The sequence below is a fragment of the Pituophis catenifer genome, unplaced genomic scaffold (genome assembly GCF_029215685.1).
Source record: "Pituophis catenifer annectens isolate HBS135680 unplaced genomic scaffold, rPitCat1.0.hap2 SCAF_1, whole genome shotgun sequence".
NCBI lineage: Eukaryota > Metazoa > Chordata > Lepidosauria > Squamata > Colubridae > Pituophis > Pituophis catenifer.
In genome coordinates this window covers 141,810,883-141,834,999 of record NW_027256881.1, presented here as the reverse complement: position 1 = coordinate 141,834,999, position 24,117 = coordinate 141,810,883, and the positions used below count along the sequence as shown (strand labels likewise).

Genomic DNA, 24,117 nt, shown 5'->3' with positions numbered 1-24,117 from the left:
CTCCAGAACTGGTCAGAACCTGCTGAATACCACCTCTGATTTGGGGCATATAAATTCCCACTGAAAACTATGATGATATCATATGAATTGGTAATTTTTACAGCAAGGAGTTTTCCCCAGTGACTGCAACCATGTTTGCAGATAACAGAAACACTGCATGTAAAGCAGTGAGTAGCAGAGAAAAAAGGTTGAGTCCAGAGGAAGGAAGGAGTGCGCAAATTAGATGATGCTATTTATATAAGGACTGAAAATCAAACAGGGACACCTTTTTTTACAAGGATTGTGAAAATGGCTTGAAACTGAATTCTGAAGAAGGCTTAAAGTAGGGTTTATCATTGAAGTTGCTTATGGAAGCTACTGAGAAGCTCAGACAGGGGAAGCAGAGTATAGCGAATAGGAAGCAAGTGTAAATTGAACTGCTCTGCAGTCAAACTGGGGAAAAAAATGATTTTATTGCTGAAGAGACACCAGCATAAAATATAGCATTGCTTTGCTTGTGTCAAACTAGCATAAATGGGTCATATGAAAGAGCCCTGTCAGACTATATGTTGGTGGTGTTATAATTTTGCTTTTGTGAAAATAATTTGCAGTGTTGTCCAAATACTTCTACTAATGTACTGCTAGCATTGCCATTCCCAGTATAATTCCAGGCTTCAGAAAACATTGCCTCTGTTGATTTTGGTATGGAAAAGTCTGAGACTCCTACACATTAATCCTGTTCTCCAGTTTTGCATTCTGACATTAGCTTTTAATGTACAATCGCACTGTTTAAAACCTAGTATAATGATTGTTGTAGCTTATACCCTGACAGAACTGATAATCATTTACATCAGTAAACTTTGGACTATCCAAGATTACAGTGGATATTTCGTCACCCACTTCCCTAGCCATTTTGAAATTAAAGCATCAATGGTAGCATAAATACTTGCCTATTGTTACCAGGGGGTGAGGGTTATTGTTTTTACTATTATTGTATTGGGTTTTTTTTAAGTTATTTATATTTATTTATTTATATTTATATTTATATACCGCCCTTCTCCCGAAGGACTCAGGGCGGTGAACAGCCAAAGGTAAAAAACATAGAATTCAGAAATTTAAAAGCAGTTTAAAATATATTAAACAATTTGGCCCAACAATTAAAATACCCCATTTAAAATTAAAATTAAAATTAAACAATTGGAGAGGTTAGGCCAGCCCAGCTTGTTGAAATAAAAAAGTCTTGAGGGCCTGGCGGAAGGTATGTAAATCCGGAATCGTCCGTATCTCCGGGGGGAGCTCGTTCCAGAGGGCAGGTGCTCCCACAGAGAAAGCTCTCCCCCTGGGGGCTGCCAGTCGACATTGTTTGACCGATGGCACCCCGAGGAGCCCCTCTCTGTGGGAGTGTACTGGCCTGTGGGAGGCTCTCGGTGGCAGAAGGCGGTCTTGTAGATATCCAGGTCCTAAGCCATGGAGCGCTCTAAAGGTGGTCACCAACACCTTGAATCGCACCCAGAGGGCCACCGGGAGCCAGTGCAGCTCGCACAGGAGAGGTGTTACATGGGAGTGCCATGTATTGTTTGTAAGTCGCCTAGAGTCCCTGAAAGTAAGTGGGCAGCCACTTGAGATAGATATAGATATATAGAGAGATAGACATGTATGTATATACATACATAAATACAGTATGTATAGTTATATATAATGTCTGTATTTCTTTTTTATGGTTTGCTTCTACCAGCTCTGCTGCTGGGAGAGAATCATCCTTGGAAGCGGCAATCTCTATTCCCCGCCTACAGACTCAAGCTAAAACAGATATATCCCTCCATCAGTCAAGTCATTCAGTGATATTCCAGATTGACTCCTCTGCTACCTCATATGGCTCATCGGTTTCAGAGAGGATTGTCTTAAAATATGGTAGGTTTCTTTCACGAAATGAAATATATTCATCAACAAACAACAACAGCAACAAAAACCTCAGCCTTCTGATTCTGGGTATGTAGGACAACACTTCTCCAATCACACCCCAATTTTGTCCAGCCCCTTCAGGGGACTGCCTACTGGAGCTTAAATCTTTGTAGTGTCATGCATTAACAGATTTATTAATTTTGTTAAAGTATTACAGATTTTGTTAATCTGTAGATTAACAAAGTTGGAAAGGACCTTGTAGGTCATCTAGTCCAACCCCCTGCCCAAGCAGGAGACCCTATACCATTTCTGACAAATGGCAGTCCAATCTCTTCTTGAAAGCCTCCAGTGATGAAGCTCAAACAATTTCTGAAGGCAAGTTGTTCTATTGGTTGATTGTTCTCATTGTCAGAAAATTTCTCCTTACTTCTAGGTTGAATCTCCCCTTGATCAGCTTCCATCCATTATTCCAAGCTATTGGAAAATAGCTTGACCCCCTCCTCTCTATGGCAGCCCCTCAAATATTGGAACACTGCTATCAGTGGTGGGTTCCTCTCAGTTTGACCCAGTTCTGCCAAGCCAGTAGTTTAAAACTGTTTAAACTCTTGCCGTGGGGCTTCAAAGGGCCGCCCTACAGCTGATCAGTGTTAAAAGAAAACAAATGAGTAGACCGGTGCCTGCAAAAATAAATGGGTAGACCAGTGCCTGCAAAAATACATGAGTAGACCAGTGCCTGCAAAAATAAATAGATAGATTGGTACAGCTCTGCAAGCAGTTAAAAGCCTGATAGACCAGTACCTCTGCTAAATCCTAAATAATTGTCACATGACTATCAAGCCATGCCCACAAAATAAGCCACGCCCACAGAACCGGTAGTAAAAAAATTTAGAACCCACCCCTGACTGCTGTCATGTCTCCCCTGGTCCTTCTCTTCACTAGACTAGCCATATTGAGTACTTAAAACCGTTCATCATATGTTTTAGCCTCCAGTCCCCTATAGAGAGAACTAGGGCATTCAGGCCTGAAGGGTACAATTTGTCATTAAATCAGAATATGTATTTCACACAACTCTAGCCCAGGAGTTGAATAGTTTTGACAATGAGGGATGCAATATCCAGTTTGGTTGCCTTGTGTACATAGACTTTTAACTGCTCTGTTAAGACAGAACATTGCCTGCAGTATACCATTGTGGAGGTAGTCTACACTTCATAACTCCAAAGTATGGAACACTTCACAAATGTGTGTGTCATAGGGTTGAGTATGTCCTTTATTTGGAAACAGACCTTTGCATGAAAAAATGTGATCTCTAGCATGGTTCCTCTGTCTTTTCAACATATAAACTCTCTCTCACCTCATCAAAGTAATTATCTGTATGGAAATTGGCAGGGTTTTTCTTTTCAATTTCATAATCCAGGTTCTCTAGGAAATAATATGGGGTCCTTGGTTCTGGGTTTCAGATACAGAAAAAGTGGAGATTCAGTGGAACTCAGGCACTAGCGCTGCTTTGAAGAGATTATCTGCCAATCTGCCTGGAGATCTGAAAGGTTATTCAAAGGCTCTGCAGAAAAAGGCAAATGGATTTCTGGATCACAAAGTAGCTAATACTGACATGACACTCCGGCACATCATTTCACATTTTATTGTGGTAAGTAGATGTGTCTGTTGTAGTTGCCATTTGTCAAAATATCTGGTACAGTTGATAATTTCAGATTATTTGAATGTTCTAGATGTAGGAGGTGTCAGTATCTCCCAGGGAAGGCCAAGGTCCAATTGTAACCAAGCACAATTTTGACAATAGAAATATTAGGGATCAGGAAGCCAGGGACCCTAGAGTGTGAAGATGATGCAGTGGCTTCCTCTCCATGCAAATTGTAACTTGAGTTGTTGCCGTACCTGGGACAAGAGAATCTCGTGTAGGTTCTTCTCTCATATTTCAGCAGTGCAGAAAGAAAAGGTGGTGTGCATCAGTTTGCACACAACTAGAGAATGTTACACGAAACCATGTCCTCACTGTTTTTAGCATTTTATCTCTGGTTTGAACGGTTTGAATTGTTCCTAAATGTAAGATGCTTGCATTGTGATCATTTACTATGATTTTTCAGGCAACCAATACCTGGCTGCAAAAGACATCCAAAGATATTCCATATGCCCAGAATTTACAGGACAAATTAACTAAACTTCAAGAACTTGACTTTCAAATCATAGATGTAATCACCATTCCTGAAGAGCTTTTCTTTAAAAGGTAAACAAAATATATTTGTTTGCTTCGTCTGGTGCTGGCAAACCCCATGGGAATTTCCAAGTTAGCCTTCCCCTCCTTCAGGGGTGTCAAACTCACGGCGTCACAGCAGCATCACGTGACGTATCATGACTTTTTCCCCCTTCACTAAACTGGGCATGGGCATGCTTAGCGCGTGATGCATCTGGCCCACGGACTGCGAGTTTGACAGGCCTGCCCTACCTGAAGGCAACCAGAACTATGGACTTCAACTCCCCCAATTCTGCAGCCTATATAGATATTAATGAGAATTCTGGAGATTGAAGTCCACATATCGGGAAAGCATTGAAATTGATGTAAATAAGCAGAGTAGAATACAGTGGAGTGGAGTGGAGTGGAGTGGAGAGGAGTGGAGTGGAGTGAGTGGAATGGAATAGAATAGAATAGAATAGAATAGAATAGAATAGAATAGAATAGAATAGAATAGAATAGAATAGAATAGAATAGAATAGAATAGAATAGAATAGAATAGAACAGAACAGAACAGAACAGAATTTTTTTATTGGCCAAGTGTGATTGGACACACAAGGAATTTGTCTTTGGTGCATATGCTCTCAGTGTACATAAAGAAAAAATAAAATATATTCACAACACTTAGTGATAGTCATAGGATAGATACTAATAAGCTACCAAATCAGGGGTGAAATGTTCCCGGTTCGCACCGGATCACCCGATCCAGTAGTGATGGCGGCGGGTGGTTCGGAGAACCGGTAGCAAAAATCCCTGCGCCCTCCTCCCATGCCCAGATGGGAAGTCATCAGAAGCTGGTTTTTTTACTTTTAAAAGCATTTTTTTCTACAACCTCTTCGGCCAAAAAAAATGCTTTTAAAAGTAAAAAAAAAAAAGCCTCTGATGATCGTGCGGCTCAGCTGGGATCGTCAGAGGCTTCTAAAAGCATTTTTTTCTGCAACCTCTTTGGCTGAAGAGATTGTAGAAAAAATGCTTTTAAAAGTAAAAAAAAAAAGTTGGCCACGCCCACCCAGTCACATTACCCCCCCCCATCAAGCCACACCCACAGAACCAGTAGTAATAAATTTTAGATTTCACCCCTGAATCAAATCATACTAGGAAACAATAAAACAATTTAATTGGAAAGATACAAGCAACATAGTTATAGCCATAAGTGGAAAGAGATAGGTACTAGGAAAGTTAAGAAGAATAATAGTAATACAGTCTTAGTAAATAATTTGACAGGGTTGTGGGAATTAGTTGTTTAGCAGAGTAAAGACATTCAGGGGAAAACATAGATAGATAGATAGATAGATAGATAGATAGATAGATAGATAGATAGATAGATAGAAGGAAGGATGGATCGTTAGATGGATCGATGGATGGATCGATGGATCAATGGATGATAGTAAGTAAAAGCAAAAGTTAACTATTTCTTCAGTGGTGGTCTCTTCAACAGATGACTTCATTAGGATTTTTTCCAAGCAAGATTATTAACAATACTTTGTAGTTACTGCTTTTGTCTGCTGTCTATTAAAATGGACATGTTTCGAAGAAGAATAGTGCATTTTTAAACTTACAGTGGGTAATTCTGTGTTTCAGTGATGGCAAGATTAAATACGTTTGGAATAAAGACAGTACTTTCATTACTATCCCGGTGCCATTCGGTGGACGATCATCACAGGACATAAGCGTACCCAAGACTCTAAGAGCGCCGGCACTGATGGTGGAATCACTGGGATTAAATATTCCATCGCAGGAGTATAAAATTCCACAATTCACCATCCCTGACGATTACACACTTCGGGTACCTTTGTTAGGCACTTTTGAGATCACTTCCAACTTGTACAACAATTACTACAATTGGTCCGGCTCCTATTCTTTAGCTAACACCACAAAAGATGCGTACAGTCTGAAAACAAGATACTTTATAAAAGCTGATTCTGTTTTGGACTTACTTTCATATAATGTACAAGGTAAGCATCAATTAGTGTTATAAAAGCAACTAATTAAGCATCTGTTATGTTTTCCTGTGTTTCCTATGTTTTCAAAAGTCACAGACTCTTTGCTCTGAACACACAAAATCAATATGAATGGTTTTAACGTTTTATGTTTACACAGTTTAATTTAATGAATTTAAGTCTTACTATTTGGTTATTAGACTCTGAAAATGAACTCAACATACTAAGTCCAGACTGTTCATGCAGAGAACTCTAACAGCCTGGTTGGCATATTTGCATAAACACTGATTGCCTTTTTTTAAAAAAAGCATATTAAGTGTGTGAAACTAAAAAAAAAGCTGTACAATCTTATTTAATTTAATTTAATTTAATTTAATTTAATTTAATTAATTCAATTTATATGCCGCCCCTCTCCAAAGACTCAGGGCGGCTCATAATACATTTTTAAAAATCATTATAAAAAACATTTAAAAATTAAAAACATTACAAACATTACAAAGTATTATTACAAAGTATTGCACAATCTTGTGCCTAATTTTGGAGCAAGTTTCTGAATCAGAACTTACTATCATACAAGAGAGATGGAGGCTTTGAGATCTTGTGTCTGCCCAAGATCACTTAGCATTGTGTAGTCTTCCTCATACTGATACCCTCGCTGTATTTTAAGATAAGGACCTTATCCTTTAATATGTGGATTGGGTCTAGGTAACTTATTTGGGGATTTGAGGAAATTTGAGTAAAAGATTTTCCCCTGTTTGCTATTTTTACTTGATTAACGTAGCTTTAGCTTGACTGTCAATTATCTAGTCGAGACGCTGATTCTCAGTCCATGATGGATTTTGTTAATGTTTTAAGGGAAGATGAAAACAGTATAAAGAATAAAATATTTTATTCTGATATAAAACTTCTCATACGAATTTGGCAGTAGTAATCTAATACATCTAAATTGAGGTGTCAAACTCGCGTCATCACGTCGTCACATGACGTACCATGACTTTTTCCCCCTTTGCTAAAATGGGGCTGGGTGTGGCCAGCACACGACGCATCCTGCCGGTGGGCCGTGAGTTTGACACCCCTGATCTAAATGGAAGCAAGTTGAGAATAACCATATAGTTCATGTTACAATATAAACCTCAAGTTTAGGCCTTGTTCCCTCTGTTCTGAAACAGCAGGAAGGAGTCAATCAGATCTTTCCACCTCATGTCCTACTAATGATGCCTTTCTTGCTATATGCTTGAATCCATATTAGTTTTTAACCAATGGTTTAGTAAAACAAATCGGGATCAGAAATCAAGATTTGAAAATGACTTCAAATCTTGGCCAGTTTAGTTAGGATAAACAGCAGTTGGTTGAAAATGAAAATTTGTGTTCTCCTGCTTGTATCTATGCTGGTATTAGGATGCTTCCTGACTAATGATCATCTATAGCTGCAGTTCAGTCTGTGCAGGAGAATGGAACAATTATCCAGAATGTTACTCAACTAAAGTCCCCATAATTTCTGCCTTTCTTCTCACCTCCAGCTTGTGGCTGGACCGTGAAAGCTGTTTTCAGCAACATCTTTCAGGCTACAGTCTGCCTGCCTCTGGTTTCAAATAACACTTGAATTTGATCATGAGGCAAAAACATCATTACATTTGGAGGTTCAAAATTCAAACCTAGCCCATTATTTATTACATAACATTGATTGAACTTTTATTTCCAGTGCCCAGTTATATGGTACCATAGCTCACTTGCTTCTGTATGTTTATAAATATATAAAAGAGGTCATGCAAAAGTATTTCTACCTCAAGGTTTAAACATGTTGTATTTTGCAAGGAAAAAAAATGCCATAGATTTAAAAAGAAGTTGTTGTCATCTGTAGTTTGCTACAGCTAATACCCATGTCAATCCCACATGCTAAAATGTCAAACAAGTTATAACTGCGATCATACATTGAATTGAATTAACATTATTATTAAGTTTTCAGTGAAACTTCTTAGCAATCCTTGCATACCTTTAAAAAAGAATAATGCCCAAATAATCTACTATAAATATAATCTGTTATAAATCCCGCTCAGCAAGCTAGTTTGGGTCTGATGATTAAGGTGCTGGACTTGGAGCAGGGAAGCCCAAGTTCTAATCCTGCCTTAGAGACAAAGGGCAGCTGGGTAATGTTTGGTCAGTCATTACTTCTGAGCAGGAGTGAAATTCAGCAGGTTCTGACAGGTTCTGGAGAACTGGTAGCGGAAATTTGGAGTAGTTCAGAGAACCGGCAAATACCACCTCTGGCTGGCCCCAGAGTGGGGTGGGAATGGAGATTTTGCAATATCCTTCCCCCAGGAGTAGGGAGGGAATGGGGATTTTGCAGTATCCTTCCCCTGCCACGCCCACCAAGCCATGCCCACCAAGCCATGCCCACAGAACCGGTAGTAAAAAAAATTGAACTCCACCACGGCTTCTAAGTCTTAGAAAGAGGACAATTTGAAACCACTTCTGAAAATTTTGCCAAATAAACTGCATCTCCTTTGACACTATAGGTCAAAGGAAAAAAATAGTCCTATTCAAGTCAGTCCCTGTGCACACTTACTCAGAGCAAGGCCCCACTGAATACAGCACAACTTATTTTCAAGTATACAAGCATACTTCTTGCATTTTAAACATCTGGATTATAGAATTCATGAATGATGAATGAGGAGAGCAATCATTTTAAAATCACAATAGCTCAAGTTACTTAGCATCTTAAAGTTACTAATGTTGTTTTTTTCCCCATTTTATTTCAGGTGCGGGAGAAGCAAGTTATGACAGAAATGGACTTACCTATGATTATGAAAACTCACTCCGTCACAGCCTCCTCAATTCCAATTTTAAATTCAGCAAGGTCAACAAATATGGACTCCTTCCCACCATCAAAAATACCATGACATTGGAGGCTTCCAGCCCCATCGGAGTTATGTTTTCCTTGTCTGTCCATCAGGATTCCACTGACGAAGACAATTCACATGTTGGTGTTACCAATCTAGAAGGGCAATTGAAGGTTGCTACAATGTTTGCCAAAACCACATACTTACAATCTCTCACCTCTGATAAAAATAATCTCAATTTGGTATGGGATTCAACCCTGAAGTTCGATTCTTCCTTGTTCGTGGCTACTAACCAGATGACTCAAAAAATTACTACGGATGCATGGACACTCTTGTCTACCACAAACATACAGAATTACATTCTGACTAATGAGGTTTCCTTAAAGTATCAAAACAGCCAGCTGAAACTGTCATCACAGGCAGTTGGAACCTACCCAAACTTTGCAGCAATCAATAAGTTTGATTTAACTTTAGACAAGCAACAGGCTATCCTTCATTCCGATTTACAGACCACTTACTTTGAAAATGTATATTTCGCCCTGGTATCATGCTCTGTTAATAACCAAGGCCTTGAACTCATCAATGACTTGTCATTCGAAAATGGAAGAAACAAAGCAGAACATAAGTCTGCTCTAAGTATTAAGCAGGATGGATTGGTGAGCAGTGCAACAACAAAATTGCAGCTTCTCTTACTGGTCTTTCAGAATGAAATGAATGCACGAATTGGCGCTTCTGGTGCTTCTGTGAAGATTGATACCAATGGACGATCGGGGATACACAATGCAAGGTTCAGCTTGGATGGGAAACTAGCCCTCACAGAAATAGCACTGTTGAGCACCTACCAAGGGAGCATTTTGGATGTGGACAGCAAAAATATTTTGAACTTCAGAGTAAATAATGGAGAACTTCGATTTTCAAATAGTTTGACAGGATCATACAAAGAAACGAAGTTTGAACACACCCACGAGCTGAACACTGTAGGGTTGTCCTTGACTTATGTTTCAAATTTGGACCACACTATTAACCCAGATATATCCCACAAACATCATGTGGACCTGCAACTACAGCCCTCTTCCCTCACAGCCAACTTGAACAATGATTTGAAATACAGTAATGCCAATGTAAACAACAAAGCCCGCTTGCAGCTTGAGCTCTTCAAGGTAAATCTGGATGGTAATATTAAAGGTGCTTATAGTGGCAATGAGATAAAGCATACCTATATCTTTACTTATGGAGATCTGACTGCACATATGAAGACAGACACAGCTGCAAACATTCGGGGTGCAGCCCTTACCCATAAAGTTAACTTAAACGTTGCAGGACTCTCTTCTACAATCAACGTCCACACAAACTGTGATTCCAAATTCTTAACCTTTTCTAATGAAATACGGTCTGTGGCTGCCCCCTTTACTGTCACTTTGGATATGCATACTAATGGAGATGGACGCTTTGCACTTTTGGGAGAACAGTCTGGTCGGTTGTACAGCAAATTCTTGCTAAAAGCAGAACCTCTTGCATTTGTCTTTTCCCATGATTACCAGGGATCAACCAACCATATCATCAATTCTGGGGAAAGATATAATACTGGATTAGATAGCAAAATCGCAGTTGTTTTAACTCCATCTGAACAAAGCAGTGCTTGGAAAACGAAGAGTCAGCTGAATAACCATGCATATACCCAAGACATTAACGTGTTTAACAATGCTGAAAATATTGGTGTGGAGTTGACTGGACAAACTTTAGCTGATCTTTCTGTACTAGATTTTCCTATGAAGATACCATTCACAAAAAATGAAAGACTTAATCTAATTGATACCCTGGGTTTAAGAGAAAATATAGCCGAGCCTCAAGAATTTGGCCTCTCTCTTTCCCTCAAATATGATAAAAATGCAGATGTGCATGTCATCAATCTACCTTTCTTGGAAAGACTTCCAGCATATTATGAGCAATTCAGACGTTCCATCTTAACTGCAATGAAGTCCATTCAGAAGAATCTAAAGAGCATAAATATAGACCAGCTGATGAGAAAATACAAAACAGCTTTAGATAAGTTTCCCCAACAAGTGAATGACTATGTGAACTCTTTCGATTTGGAAAGTAAAGTGAATAAACTGAAAGAGAATCTGGATGCCTTCACAAAAGATTATAGCATAACAATTGAGGACCTTCAAAACACATTGGAAAATGCTAAAGCTAACCTGCTAAATGTTTTGACTCAGCTGCAAGTACTTCTGACTGAAACGGAAAAGTATATGAAGGAGAATTATGACTTAAGACCAGCTATCATGCAACTTATCGAGAAAATTGTTGAAAAAATAAAGGTTCTAGATAAGCAATATGAAATCAGTGTAACAATGATCAACACAATTCAGCAACTCCAGTCTTTTATTTCTCAGTATGACCCTAGCCAAATAGGAAGCAACACTGCTGCTTGGGTTCAAAATGTGGATGCCACGTACAAAATCAGAGCTCAGGTACAAGAAAAACTTGATCAACTGAAGAATCAGATTCAGAATTTCGATGCCCAACATATTGCAGAAACATTGAAGCAGCAGATAGAGACAATTGATGTTGAAATGCTTATAGAAAAGTTAAAAGTACAATTTCCATTTGAAAAAATAGACGAACTCCTTAGACAAATCAAAGACATCCTTCTAAATTTTATGGAAGATTATGAAATATCTGAGAAGATCAATGCATTCAGAGTCCGCATGCATGAACTTATTGTAAAGTATAATATTGACGACCAGGTCAAAGTTCTAATGGATAAGATGATAGAATTATATAAACAGCAGAAAATCTCAGAAACAGTTCAGCAATTAGCCATCAAGTTGAAAAAAATTGACATAAAACCATTCTTCAACCAAATTTTGAAGTTTATCGATGATGCCATTAAGAAACTCCAAACATATGACTATAAAAAGCTAGTGGATGGTATCAATGACTTCCTTGATTCTGCAATAAAGAAGCTGAAGTCCTTTGATTACAACAAATTTGTAGATGAAACAAACAATAAAATTCGGCAAGCAACTCAAAACATCAATGATGAAATTAAAGCTTTGGAGCTGCCACAAAAATTAGAAGCTGCAAAACAGTACATCAAAGACGTCTCTGCTGTGGTTTCTCAAAATATTGAGAAATGGAAAGATAGTAGACTTGCTGCAACAGTTAACTGGTTCAATGATCTTCTAAGCTCTACAGCAATAGAGGAATTGAAAAGTAAGATCTTTGATTTCCTGGAAGATGCACGCAAAAGAATTTACCAAATAGACATTCCAACAGAATGCCAAAGATTTCTTCAGAAAGCAAGCCAGCTATATAGGACCGTAGTCTCCTACCTAGTTGAGAAATGGGACATTACCTCAAAGAAGATTAGTGTTTTAGCAGAGAAATACAATATAAAAGATATGGCTGAGCGGCTGAACCAGTTTGTTGAAACTGGTTTTATTGTTCCTGCAATCAGGCTAGGCATAATCAACATACCAGCTTTTGAAGTTAGTCTCCGAGCCTTAAAGGATGCAACATTTCAAACTCCAGATTTTATTATTCCACTAACAGACCTTCATGTGCCTTCTTATCAGATAAATTTCAAGAAATTAAATGAAATCAGAATCCCAGTTAGATTTACTACTCCTGCATTTATCATTCTAAACATTATTAAAGTTCCCTCCTATACAATTGATTTTAATGAAATAAAACTGAAGATCGTGAGGATAATAGATCAATTAATGACAAGCGACTTTCAGCTGCCAGCAACTGATACATACTTTCAAGAAATGAAAATCAAAGATCTTTATTTTTCAGACTTTTCTTTACCTGAAATGAATTTGCCCCAGTTGCAAATACCTGAATTATTGATTCCAAAGCTGAACTTGAATGAATTTCAATTTCCTGATATAAAGATTCCGGAATTCCAGTTACCACGTATCCCATACACTGTAACTGTCCCTACATTTGGAAAGCTGTCTGGTTCTTGCAGAATTGCGTCTCCCTTCTTCACGCTGACTACTAATGCTGGTTTTCAGAATGTAACAGCTCATGCCCAGAGCCCAGAATTTGTAGCCTCTCTTTCAGCTATAGCAGTATCCAAAATTGACTACCTTGCTTTCACCATAACTGCAAATACTCACCTTTTGGCGCCTGAGATGAAAAAGTTAATCTTAAAAGAAAACCTGAAGTTCACCCACTTGTACCTTAAAGCCGATCATGGAAGTGAAGTCGTATTTTTGACAGCATCTGTTGAAGGAAATGCTGAAACAACAGCCAGCTTCCAGACTACACGTAATGCTATAGAACTGCATAACAAATTAACAGTCAACCTGAACAAGATTATTTCCATGGACAGCAAGACCCTTTATACACATAGGCTCAACATTCCAAAGGCCCAGTTCACTAGCCAAGCTGAATTAAGCAATGAAATAAAAACAGCATTGGAAGCTGGACACATATCAGTTACTTCCACTGGTAAAGGGAACTGGAAATGGACTGCTCGTGACTACTCTGATGAAGGAACCCATGAATCAAAAGTCAGTTTCACCATAGAAAGATCCATAGCTGCATTTGTAGCAGAAAACAGGATAAATGCCAAGTACCTAAGAGTCAACCAAAGAGCGGTGTATGAATACAACTTGCCAAGTTCTTCAAAGCTTCAGGTGGAGTCTACAATTGAGTCTCCACAAATTGGACAGAGTGTTTTAAATGTGCAAGGCACAGGGAATCTCGTACAGCTGAAAATGGAACTGTCTGGTACACACAATGCTAAGGTGATTGGACGCATCTCCGGGACAATAAATAATGATGTGTCCTTTTCAATACAACCATTTGAAATTAAAGCATCAACTAATAACAATATGAATTTAAAAGTTAGCTTCCCATTCAAAGTTGTTGGAAAAATTGAGTCTGTAAATAACTACGGCTTGGTGCTCAGTCCTTCCACTCAGCAAGTTAGCTGGGTAGCTGAGGGAAGATTTAACCAATATAGATACACTCATAACTTGTCTGCTGGTAATAATGAAGATAGTACTGAAGCTATTATATCCATGAATGGTGATGCTAACTTGGAATTCCTAAATATTCCTATTTCATTTCCTGAACAATCTGTTCCCTACACTGGCATCAAGACACCCCAAGTGCAAGAATACTCTCTGTGGGAAGAGACGGGGCTGAAAAGGTTACTGAAAACTCCAAAACAATCATTTGATTTAAATGTAAAACTTCAGTATAAGAAGAACAAAGATGTACACTCATTTCCAATTCCTTTAGATGGTGTGCACAAAACACTCAATTATTACATAGTGAACTTCAACAAACATTTTGAAAGAAATAGAGACCATACTTTAGCGTTTCTGACAGAATCCTACAACCAAGCCAAGGTCAAGTTTGATAAATACAAAGTGGATACTTCAGTAAACCAAAGTCCGCAAATCTTCAAGATTCCAAGCTACACCATACCTGTGCTTAATATCGAAGTCTCTCCCTTTACAGCAGAACTGCCAACCTTTGGTTATATGCTTCCAAAAGAAATGAGCACCCCAGGTTTCACTGTTCCATTTGTCGGATTTTCAATGCCATCATATACCGTAGTTCTTCCATCACTGGAGCTACCAGTTCTTCATATTCCCCAAGGCCTGAGAACACTGAAGCTTCCCAACTATCGAGTAAGCCCACTGCCAAACCAGATCTATATTCCAGCCTTTGGAAATATTACCTATGATTTCTCATTTAAATCTAGCATGATTACCCTGAATACAAATGCTGGCATTTTTAACCAAACTGATATTATTGCCCGATTGAGTTCCTCCTCCACTTCTGTGATTGATGCCCTACAATATCAGTTGGCTGGAACAACAAGCATCACAAGGAAGAGAGGCCTGAAACTAGCAACTGCATTATCCCTGAAAAACAAATTTATAGAAGGAAATCATGACAGCACTATCAGTTTCACAAAGAAAAACATAGAAGCTTTAGTGGTAACCACAGCAAAGATTACTGTACCAGGCTGGAAAGTAAATTATGGACAGGAGCTTAAAGGAAATGCCAAAACAATACCAATAATATCTTCAAAAATAAATGTAAATTATGATATTGATAACAATTATGTCAATGCTAAAGGAGCAGTTGTCCACCAGGCTAAGCTAGAAAGTATTATATCTTATATTTCAGCTGATACATCAACCAATGGTTTTATCAGTGGTAAATTTTATGAAGGAAAATCATTTTCTGGGAAGTTGGTTCATGAAGCAAATACTTATTTAAATTCTAAAGGTATTCGATCAGGTATGAAGTTGGAGACTAGTTCAAATTCTAGGGACTTCTGGAATTTTGATGCAAAAGAAAATGTGGCCATTGAAGCATCTACCGATCGTATTTATGCTTTATGGGACCATAGTGGAGAAAACTATCTAAATTATTTCCCATTACTTAGAACTAGAGGAAATCAGATCTGCAAAGTAACCCTGGAACTAGCTTCTGGTATTATGTCAGCAGGTCTTCAGGTACAAGTTGCCCAACCAAATAATCTCCTTGATGAGACTTCTATTAATCAAGCATTTTCACTGACTGTTAATAATGGAAATCAAAAAATTAGCTGGAAGAGTGAAGGCCAAATCCTTAATTTTTTCCTTGGACATGACTTGGAGTTAGCAAATGATAATGTAGAAGCTCGAGTTGACTTATCAGCATCTTTGGGAGGACACATCAGTTTCCTCAGAGAGTTTATATTGCCAGTTTATGAAAGGAGCTTATGGCACATCTTAAAATTAGATCTGACCACTACACCTGAAGAGAAGCAATACCTAAATGCATCTACAAAAATAGTATACACAAAAAATCCAGATGGGTATTTTTTCCCTATAAATGTCAATCAACTGGCAGATGGATTTGCAATCATGATTCCTGAAATTCAAGCAAATGGCCTTGACAATCCATCTTACACCATTGTCCTACGTGAGGTCAAAGTCCCTGAAAAGTTGAAAAGTACCTCATTTGATATCAGCCTTCCTCTGCTACCAAAAATACAGTTTCCCCAAGTTAATGTAATTACCAAATACAATAATCTGGAACAAAATAAAATTCCATACTTTGAGCTGACCGTTCCCAAGTACCTTGTAACAATACCCCAATTTACTCTTCCAAAGACACTTTCTCTTGGCAACTTAAATGTGAATCTGAATGCTGCAGTCAACAAGATAGCTGATTTTGATTTGCCTACAATTACAATCCCTCAACAGCAGATTGAGATACCAGCTTTCACATTTGCTTTACCTGCTGGAATTTACTTCCCCAAATTTGGAGCTTTGTCTAATTCTATCAAAGTCACTTCCCCATTGTACAGTGCTACCTGGAAAACAGATCTGAAGAACACCAAGGAAGCCTTTGAACATTCCATTGACTTTACTGCAAATTCACCACTGCAGTTTCTGGAATATGACTTAGATGGTAAGTATATCTGTGGTATATTCTATATCAGTGATGGCTAACCTTTTTGCCATCGCGTGCCAAAAGCAAGGGGAGCACAAGGGTGTCGCGCGCATGCATGCCCACACCCAAAATTCAATGCCCTCCGCCCCCCGTGCATGCACGCACGACCCCCCCCCACCCCGTGCGACCCCTGCTTTTGTCACATGATGGCACAGTGGGCCCAATAGGCCTGTTTTTTTGCCCTCCCCAGGCTCCAGAGGCTTTCTTGGAGCCTGGTGAGGGCAAAAATGGCCTTCCCCATCCCCCCCAGAGACCAGAAACGGCCATTTCTTGACTTCCAGTGGGCCCAGAGGGCCCAAAAATCAGCTGGCCAGCGCTGGAGCTGAGCTAGGGCAACGCTCACGTGCCCACAGATATGGCTCTGCGTGCCATCTGTGGCACTCGTGCCATAGGTTTGCCATCACGGTTCCATATTATTTTATTTTTGAATGAGATATAATTGATTGGAATTTAAGATAGGTGAATTGAAGGAACTTCTGCTACTTTAAAATGTAACATAGGTAAGATGAGGCAGAGTAATGAGTTTTTTTTTGGGGGGGTGGGAGTTTGAAATCCATCTGGATTTTATATATGGGTGAAAAGAGATTAGACCAGGGAAGTAATGATTAACCCTGGATTCATGACACTAGTTTTGCTGTATGCATGTTGTTATAACAGCTACTTTAGAACTAAAAAATTAACAATAAAATTTTTTTCTATTAATTGAAGGTAATTGTTAAGATAGATAGATAGATAGATAGATAGATAGATAGATAGATAGATAGATAGATAGATAGATATCTCAAGGACACTGTGCAAAAGTCAGTGTATGTATCACCCTAAATTTATGAAATGTGATTTCACCTATATGAAACCTTTCTTTTCTAGGTGTATCCACCTACAAATATGAAGGCAACCGTTTCACACTAAATACACAGTATGATTTAGCTCATCCTGACCTAAGTGGAAAATATAAAGCTGTCTACGTTGTAGAAGGTGACAGGTAAATATACTCTTGCCATTGAAGGCAAATATACATGTCCCAGGATAATATTGCAGGATCCAATCTGAGTCAATGAATGTGCCCACCATGCACATTTCTTGAAGAGAAATGATTGGAGCCTGGGAAACAGACCCCTTGTCAGTCAATAGGAGTGCTGATTTACCACCAGCCTACCAGGTACTTAGGAGCCATGTGCAGCATAAGGAAACAGTAATTAATGACTTAATGGCCAGCCATCAACATCCTAATTAAGAATAAAAAGCCACAACCAGGCACCATATAAATATAATGCACACACATAACCCAATGGTGAAATCCAATTTTTTTTTACTACCAGTTCTGTGGGCATGGCTTGCTGGGCATGGTGTGGCTTGATGGGCGTGGCAGGGGAAGGATATTGCAAAATCTCCATTCCCACCTCACTCTGGAGCCAACCAGAGGTGGTATTTGCCGGTTCTCCAAACTTTCTCTGAACTGCTCAAAATTTCTGCTACCGGTTCTCCAGAACCTGTCAGAACCTGCTGGATTTCATCTCTGACATAACCAGTGCACACATTCTGGAGAGAAAGAAGTTCTCTGAGAATGGGCTCCAGCACGAGCCCAAAAACTTGGAAGAAAAAACCTTTGATCCCTGGGATTGACTCAGATTATATCTTAAATATATTCTCTTTGTTAACAAGTCTATAGGTGAAACTATACACCATAAACGGGGATCCATTGAGCAGTGTTATATAAGGGAGACTGTACACCTTACTCTGTAAGCGTTATCTGGCTTCTCCGCTGATTTTTGTTCGTCAGAAGGTTGCAGTTTTTGCAACCAGAACCCGCAACCACCATAAATATGAACCAATTGCCAACCGTTCCAATTTTGATCACATGACCACAGGGATGCAGCAATGGTCGTAGGTGTGAAAAATGGTCATAAGTCACTTTTTTCAGGGCCGTTTTAACTTTGAACAGTCACTAAATAAACTGTTGTAAGTCGAAGACTACCTGTATTAAAGAAAGGGTTAAGCTTATGATTGGTAATGAGGATATTTAGCAGGCTTCTTTCCCAGAACTGCATTTGGCCTACTATATTATTTCTTTTATAGAACACTATCAACACTTCCCTTTTAAATGTCTCTGATTGAATAACAGAGCTTCATGTATGGCTCTTTGAAATACTTCCCATGTTAACTTTTTAAATTATTCTTTCCATCATATCAATTCAAGGTCTGCATAACGTGTCACCTCAGTCATGCCATTGAATAATTCAGTAGAGTAACTCAGCCATTTACAGTTAGTCCACAACTTATGACAACGATTGAGCCCACAATTATGGTTGTTAAATGAGACATTTGTTAAGTGAGTTTTGCCCCATTTTACGACTTTTCTTGCCACAGTTGTTAAGTGAATCACTGAAGTTAATAAGTTAGTAACCCGGTTGTTCAGTGAACCTGACTTCCCCGTTGAGTTTGCTTGTGAGAAAGTCGCAAAAGGGGATTGCAGGACCCCAGGATACAGCAACGGTCGTAAATATGAACCAGTGGCCAAGCATCTGAATTTTGATCACATGATCATAGGGATGCTGCAAAGGTCGTAACTGTGAAAAACGGTCATAAGTCACAGTTTTCAGTGCCATTGTAACTTTGAACTGTCCACTAAATGAACTGTTGTAAATTGAGAACTACCTGTATAATAGGCCATTTTTAAAAAATGCTACTTTGTATTAATGAGCAATTAACTTATCCTGTGATTACTTTGTGTCTCTTTTAGAATTGTTCGGGACACAGCATCCCTGGACATCACCAGTCCAACTTTCACGGATGTCCAAGTACGCTACCAGGGAGATGATTCAAGTGTTTCTACATCGATATCATCTTCTTCAGCTGGTACTCTCCGTGTTCTTATCAACCTGGACTCCAGTATTCTCAACAGCAGGATTGTCTACCAATCTCAGGTAGGCAAGGTTAAAATTAAGACTATGCTCCATAGTTCTAATGACCTTCAATTTTATCCTGACCAAGTCGGACTGACTTCAGTGGGACCTAGTTTTCATTACTGTCGTTAAAGCCTCTACTAAGGACTGGATTTGCCCTTAGCTGCAGCTTTGATTTGTCCTTCCTTACACAAGGGCATTTTTTCAGCATTCTGTTGCAAAATCCAACGTTCAGGCACTAAAGTAGAAAGATGAAAGGGAATGTTAATTATATTATTTCCTTTAATTTATTCTTAAATACTCCTTTAATCAAATGTTCCCTTAATCAACAGCCCTGTCAGAACCTCCACAATTAAAGGCCAGTAAAATGTTAATGTTGTTCCCCGTATGTATTCAGTTACTATCATTTAGTTGGCATATAGGGACTGATTAATTCAAAAGGCATACTGAGTAACAATACGTTCATAATATTGTGTTGATGTGCATGTACAGTATATGTGTATGTGTATAAATACACATATAAACATATGTATAAACTAAATATTCAGATACCTGAATACTGATCCAATTAAGGAATACATAAGTATTCTCAATACTGACTATCAGTATTGATAGTGATAAGAAGTGTAGCCATCAGCGCAACTTTTCCTCCAATTATTAGTTATGCAATGCACTACTCAATCCTACTACAGGTCTATTTCATACAAATGCAAATGCTAATGCTAATGCAAATGCAAATACGGAATAGAATAGAATAGAATAGAATAGAATAGAATAGAATAGAATAGAATAGAATAGAATAGAATAGAATAGAATAGAATAGAATAACAGAGTTGGAAGGGACATTGGAGGTCTTCTAGTCCAACCCCCTACTTAGGCAGGGAAACCATATACCATTTCAGACAAATGGTTGTCCAATGTCTTCTTAAAAACTTCCAGTGTTGGAGCATTCACAATTTCTGAATGCAAGTTGTTCCATTGATTAATTGTTCTAACTGTCAGGAAATTTTTCCTTAGTTCTAGGTTGGTTTTCTCCTTGATTAGTTTCCATCTATTGTTTCTTGTCCTGCTCTCAAGTACTTTGGAAAATAGCTTGACACCTTCTTTATATCCCCATGTATTAGAGATATTGGAATACTATCCTGTCACCCTTAGAAATTTCTTCTTACTTCCAAGTTGTTTCTCTCCTTGATTAATATGAACAAGAGAGATATTGTGGTGCAGTTCAAGTGCTCTTTAAACAGTCATCAGTGAATGAGCATGGTAGCCATACCACTTTTTTTCCCCATTTCAGTGCTTTTAATACATCTACAGCATATGTGTAGTTCAGCTTGTTATTATCATTTCTTTAAAAGACTGAAAAATAGAAACAGAACTAATATCTGTAATTTCTAGTAGAAATGTTTAAGAATTCTTAAAAAAAAAAAAAAACCCTAGCACTCATTAATGTCACTCATGCCCTCGTCACTTCCCGCCTTGACTACTGCAACGCTCTCTACATGGGGCTCCCCTTGAGGAGCACTCGGAGGCTCCAACTGGTGCAGAATGCAGCCGCGCGGGTACTTATGGGGGCGACATGGCGCTCCCACGTGACACCTCTCCTGTGTGAGCTGCATTGGCTTACGGTGGTCTTCCGAGTGCGCTTCAAGTTGTTGGTTCTCATCTTCAAAGCGCTCCATGGCTTAGGACCCGGTTACTTACGAGACCACCTTCTGCCTCCGATAACCTCCCACCGGCCAACATGCTCCCACAGAGAGGGCCTCCTCAGGGTGCCGTCTGTCAGGCAATGTCGGCTGGCGACCCCCCGGGGAAGAGCCTTCTCTGTGGGGGCACCCGCCCTCTGGAATGAGCTACCCCCAGGGATACAACTAATCCCGGACCTCCGGACCTTCCGCCGGGCCCTGAAGACTTTTTTATTTCAGCAAGCCGGGCTGGGTTAAAATTTTTTAATTGGGGAATTTTATGGGTAAGGGGTTTTAAATTGGAGAAGCCAAAGATAATTTAATTTCATTTTAATGTATTTTAATATTTGTATTGTGTGTTTTTAATTTTGGCTGTTCACCGCCCCGAGTCCTTCGGGAGAGGGGGCGGTATAAAAATTTAATAATAAGAAATAAAAATAAAATGTGAAATGAGATACAAGAAGTACCAGCATATGTTAAAGCAACATGGACTGATTAGGCCTGATCCATCCATTCAAAAGATTCTTGGCAGATAAGTGGCAAATAAATTTAACAAATAAATAAATAAAAGATTCTAGGATACTTCTCCCTTCTGTTCTGTTGCAATTCTGCTAATTATCAGTACCATCATATCTGTCATTAGCTATCTGGATTTAAAATCCAATTTTAAATAACATCAAATGCAAAGTGTTGGCCAAGGATTTAAGACAGAAACTGAATCATTTGAGTACTTTTTATGAAATGGTACATTACAATTTTTAATAACTCTATATCAATTAATAAATTGAATCACCATATTAAGGGTGGATGATTGCTCTGAAAAGAAATACTTGTACAACACGATAGATACCTTACTTATATTTTTATATGCTGTGCTTTTTCTTTTCAAATTCTTTCAAGATACTATAAAATCAGCCAAAATATAATTGATTTCATTTAATGAAACAATGAGTAAATGTCTTGTTCCATAACAAAGTAAAAAAATCCTTCATAAAAATTTTATTTTACATTTACAGTCTAACCCTCGGAATGAAGTGGAAATCTTAAAAAGTGAAATATCCTTCAAAAATCCAGAACTGATTCAAATCAAAACCAACTGGAAAGAGGAGGCTGTCACAGAATTACTTGAAGGTTTAAAAGAGAAGGTGCCTAAAATGGCTGATGCTTTGTACTTTGCTGCTAACAAGTACCATCGTGAATATACAGGCATGGAAATCAGTCCTGCTGTCTCAAAACTGAAGGATACTCTGAGAAATAATATTGACGGAACATACATGAACACAGTAAACAGTATCAGCGAACTAGAACAACAGCTTCATGAAGTAACGAATCAGGTCACAGGAAAATACGAACAGATTAAGACAGAATCCAAAAAACTATACAACAAAGCTGCAGATCAAGCTAGCCAAATAGAGTATGACCAAATTAGAGCCCAATTTTGGGATGCCATAATGGATGCAATAGTAGAATACCATAAACAAATAAAACGTCTCATTGATTCGGCCATTGAATTTTTGAAGGTAACGAGATTCCAGGTACCAGGCCTTCCTGGGAGGCACACTGGTGAAGAACTTTATGTGATAATCACTGAAAAAGTAGCACAAGCTGTAGATCAGTGCATTACAAAAGTGCAGGAATATTTTGATTCTTTGGTTGCCTTTGTCAATGAAGCAGAAATTAAAATCCCAGCTTCCTCTGAGGTAATCAAAGGTAGTGACATACTTGCAGAAATCAAAGTATTTTTAACCCATGTACAAAAGAAAGCTAGTCAGATATTTGTTGGTCTCCGGGAGATTGACTTTGCGCAGCATCTAAGAGACCTAAAAGAAGGAATTGAACAAGTCTTCCAAAAGATAGAAGAGTTTATCAGAAAGTTACAAGCTCAAAACTACGACGATCTGAAAGAACAAATAAAACAACTGTTTGTCAAGTTCTTACAATCCTTGAATAGCTTAGCAGGTGAAGTAAAATATTTATCTCCTCGCATTGCAAACATTATCCAGAATATTTTCTCTGAAATTTATAATAAGTTAGAAGATGTTCTACATGGCATAAGAGATTTAAGGAAGGAATATTTTGACCCAAGTGTCGTTGGATGGTCTCTCAAATATTATGAAGTGGAAGAAAAATTGATCAATTGGCTGAAGACTTTTTTTAACACTATACTAGAGTGGCACACCAAATGGATAAACGATGCTGCTGACCTGATGATAACCCTGACAGAGCAAGCAAAAGAAGTTTTGGAGAACCAAGAAAAACTTGCTGAACTTTCTAAAACTGCACATGAAAAAATCCAGTATTGGTCTAAAGTAGCAAAACAGAATGCTGCCAAACAAAATCAACAGATCAAGGCAAAGCTGCAGGAGTCATACAACCACCTTTTCAATTCTTATGGAACGCTCATCAGTGAGACAAAAAGATTGATTGACTTAACAATTGAGAAGTATACTACATTCTTCCAATATCTCCAAAAGCTACTCGATTGGATTGAGAAAGTGACAGCCGATACTCTGAGGCCCTATATAGCTGTTCGGCAAGGAGAGCTCAGAATAGATATACCAAAACCATTCAATTTGTCAACAATTTATCAAGGCCCATCAAGCGATGAAGATCTTCAACAGAAACAAACTATTTTGGTAAGTCGCTGATCTAAACGCCACCAAAAAATAAAATAAAATCGGTGAGCAGCAACATTTCATGAATCTGTAGACTTATGCTGGGCAACTGACTGTGGAACAGATCGAGCAGAATGTACAGACGTACTCACAGGGGGGAATAATGGTACAAATTGTTATCACATATTTAAAGGCAGCAATCTGAATTTCTGCACTATCAGTAAACTCTTTGAAGCTGTTGTATATGAAAGCTAAATAATCTGTGAGTCAGTTTGTTCCTCTGCAAAGTCAATAAATGAATTCATTTATTTCCTCTTAGCGTCCTTTATTACAGGTTTACTTGTGGGAGCTAGTTCATCATCCAGTTTGCTAATGAAAGGTTTTACACTGGCTTCATAGCTCATCTGGCCCCTTGTTGTTCAATCTATTTTGCAACTGATCTTAATAAATATTCGTAACTCTACAGAATAAGATAGAGGTCACGCTAAATTAAAGAATGTAAATTATCAATAATTTTCAATTGGGAATA

The 24,117-nt window shown here is 38.5% G+C and overlaps 1 protein-coding gene across 1 annotated transcript in view; it reads left to right on the top strand.

Annotated features, from left to right (window-relative positions):
* The window catches only part of APOB (apolipoprotein B), a 50,163-nt gene extending 26,267 nt beyond the window's left edge, over positions 1-23,896 (top strand). The window contains exons 21-28 of the mRNA XM_070933015.1: positions 1,715-1,890; positions 3,339-3,526; positions 3,984-4,123; positions 5,711-6,084; positions 8,829-16,346; positions 17,256-17,370; positions 19,129-19,312; positions 21,990-23,896. Coding sequence (XP_070789116.1) covers positions 1,715-1,890; positions 3,339-3,526; positions 3,984-4,123; positions 5,711-6,084; positions 8,829-16,346; positions 17,256-17,370; positions 19,129-19,312; positions 21,990-23,621 — 10,327 coding nt within the window. The 3' untranslated portion in view covers positions 23,622-23,896. The remainder of the gene's footprint in view (positions 1-1,714; positions 1,891-3,338; positions 3,527-3,983; positions 4,124-5,710; positions 6,085-8,828; positions 16,347-17,255; positions 17,371-19,128; positions 19,313-21,989) is intronic.
* The last annotated feature ends 221 nt before the right edge of the window (positions 23,897-24,117 follow it).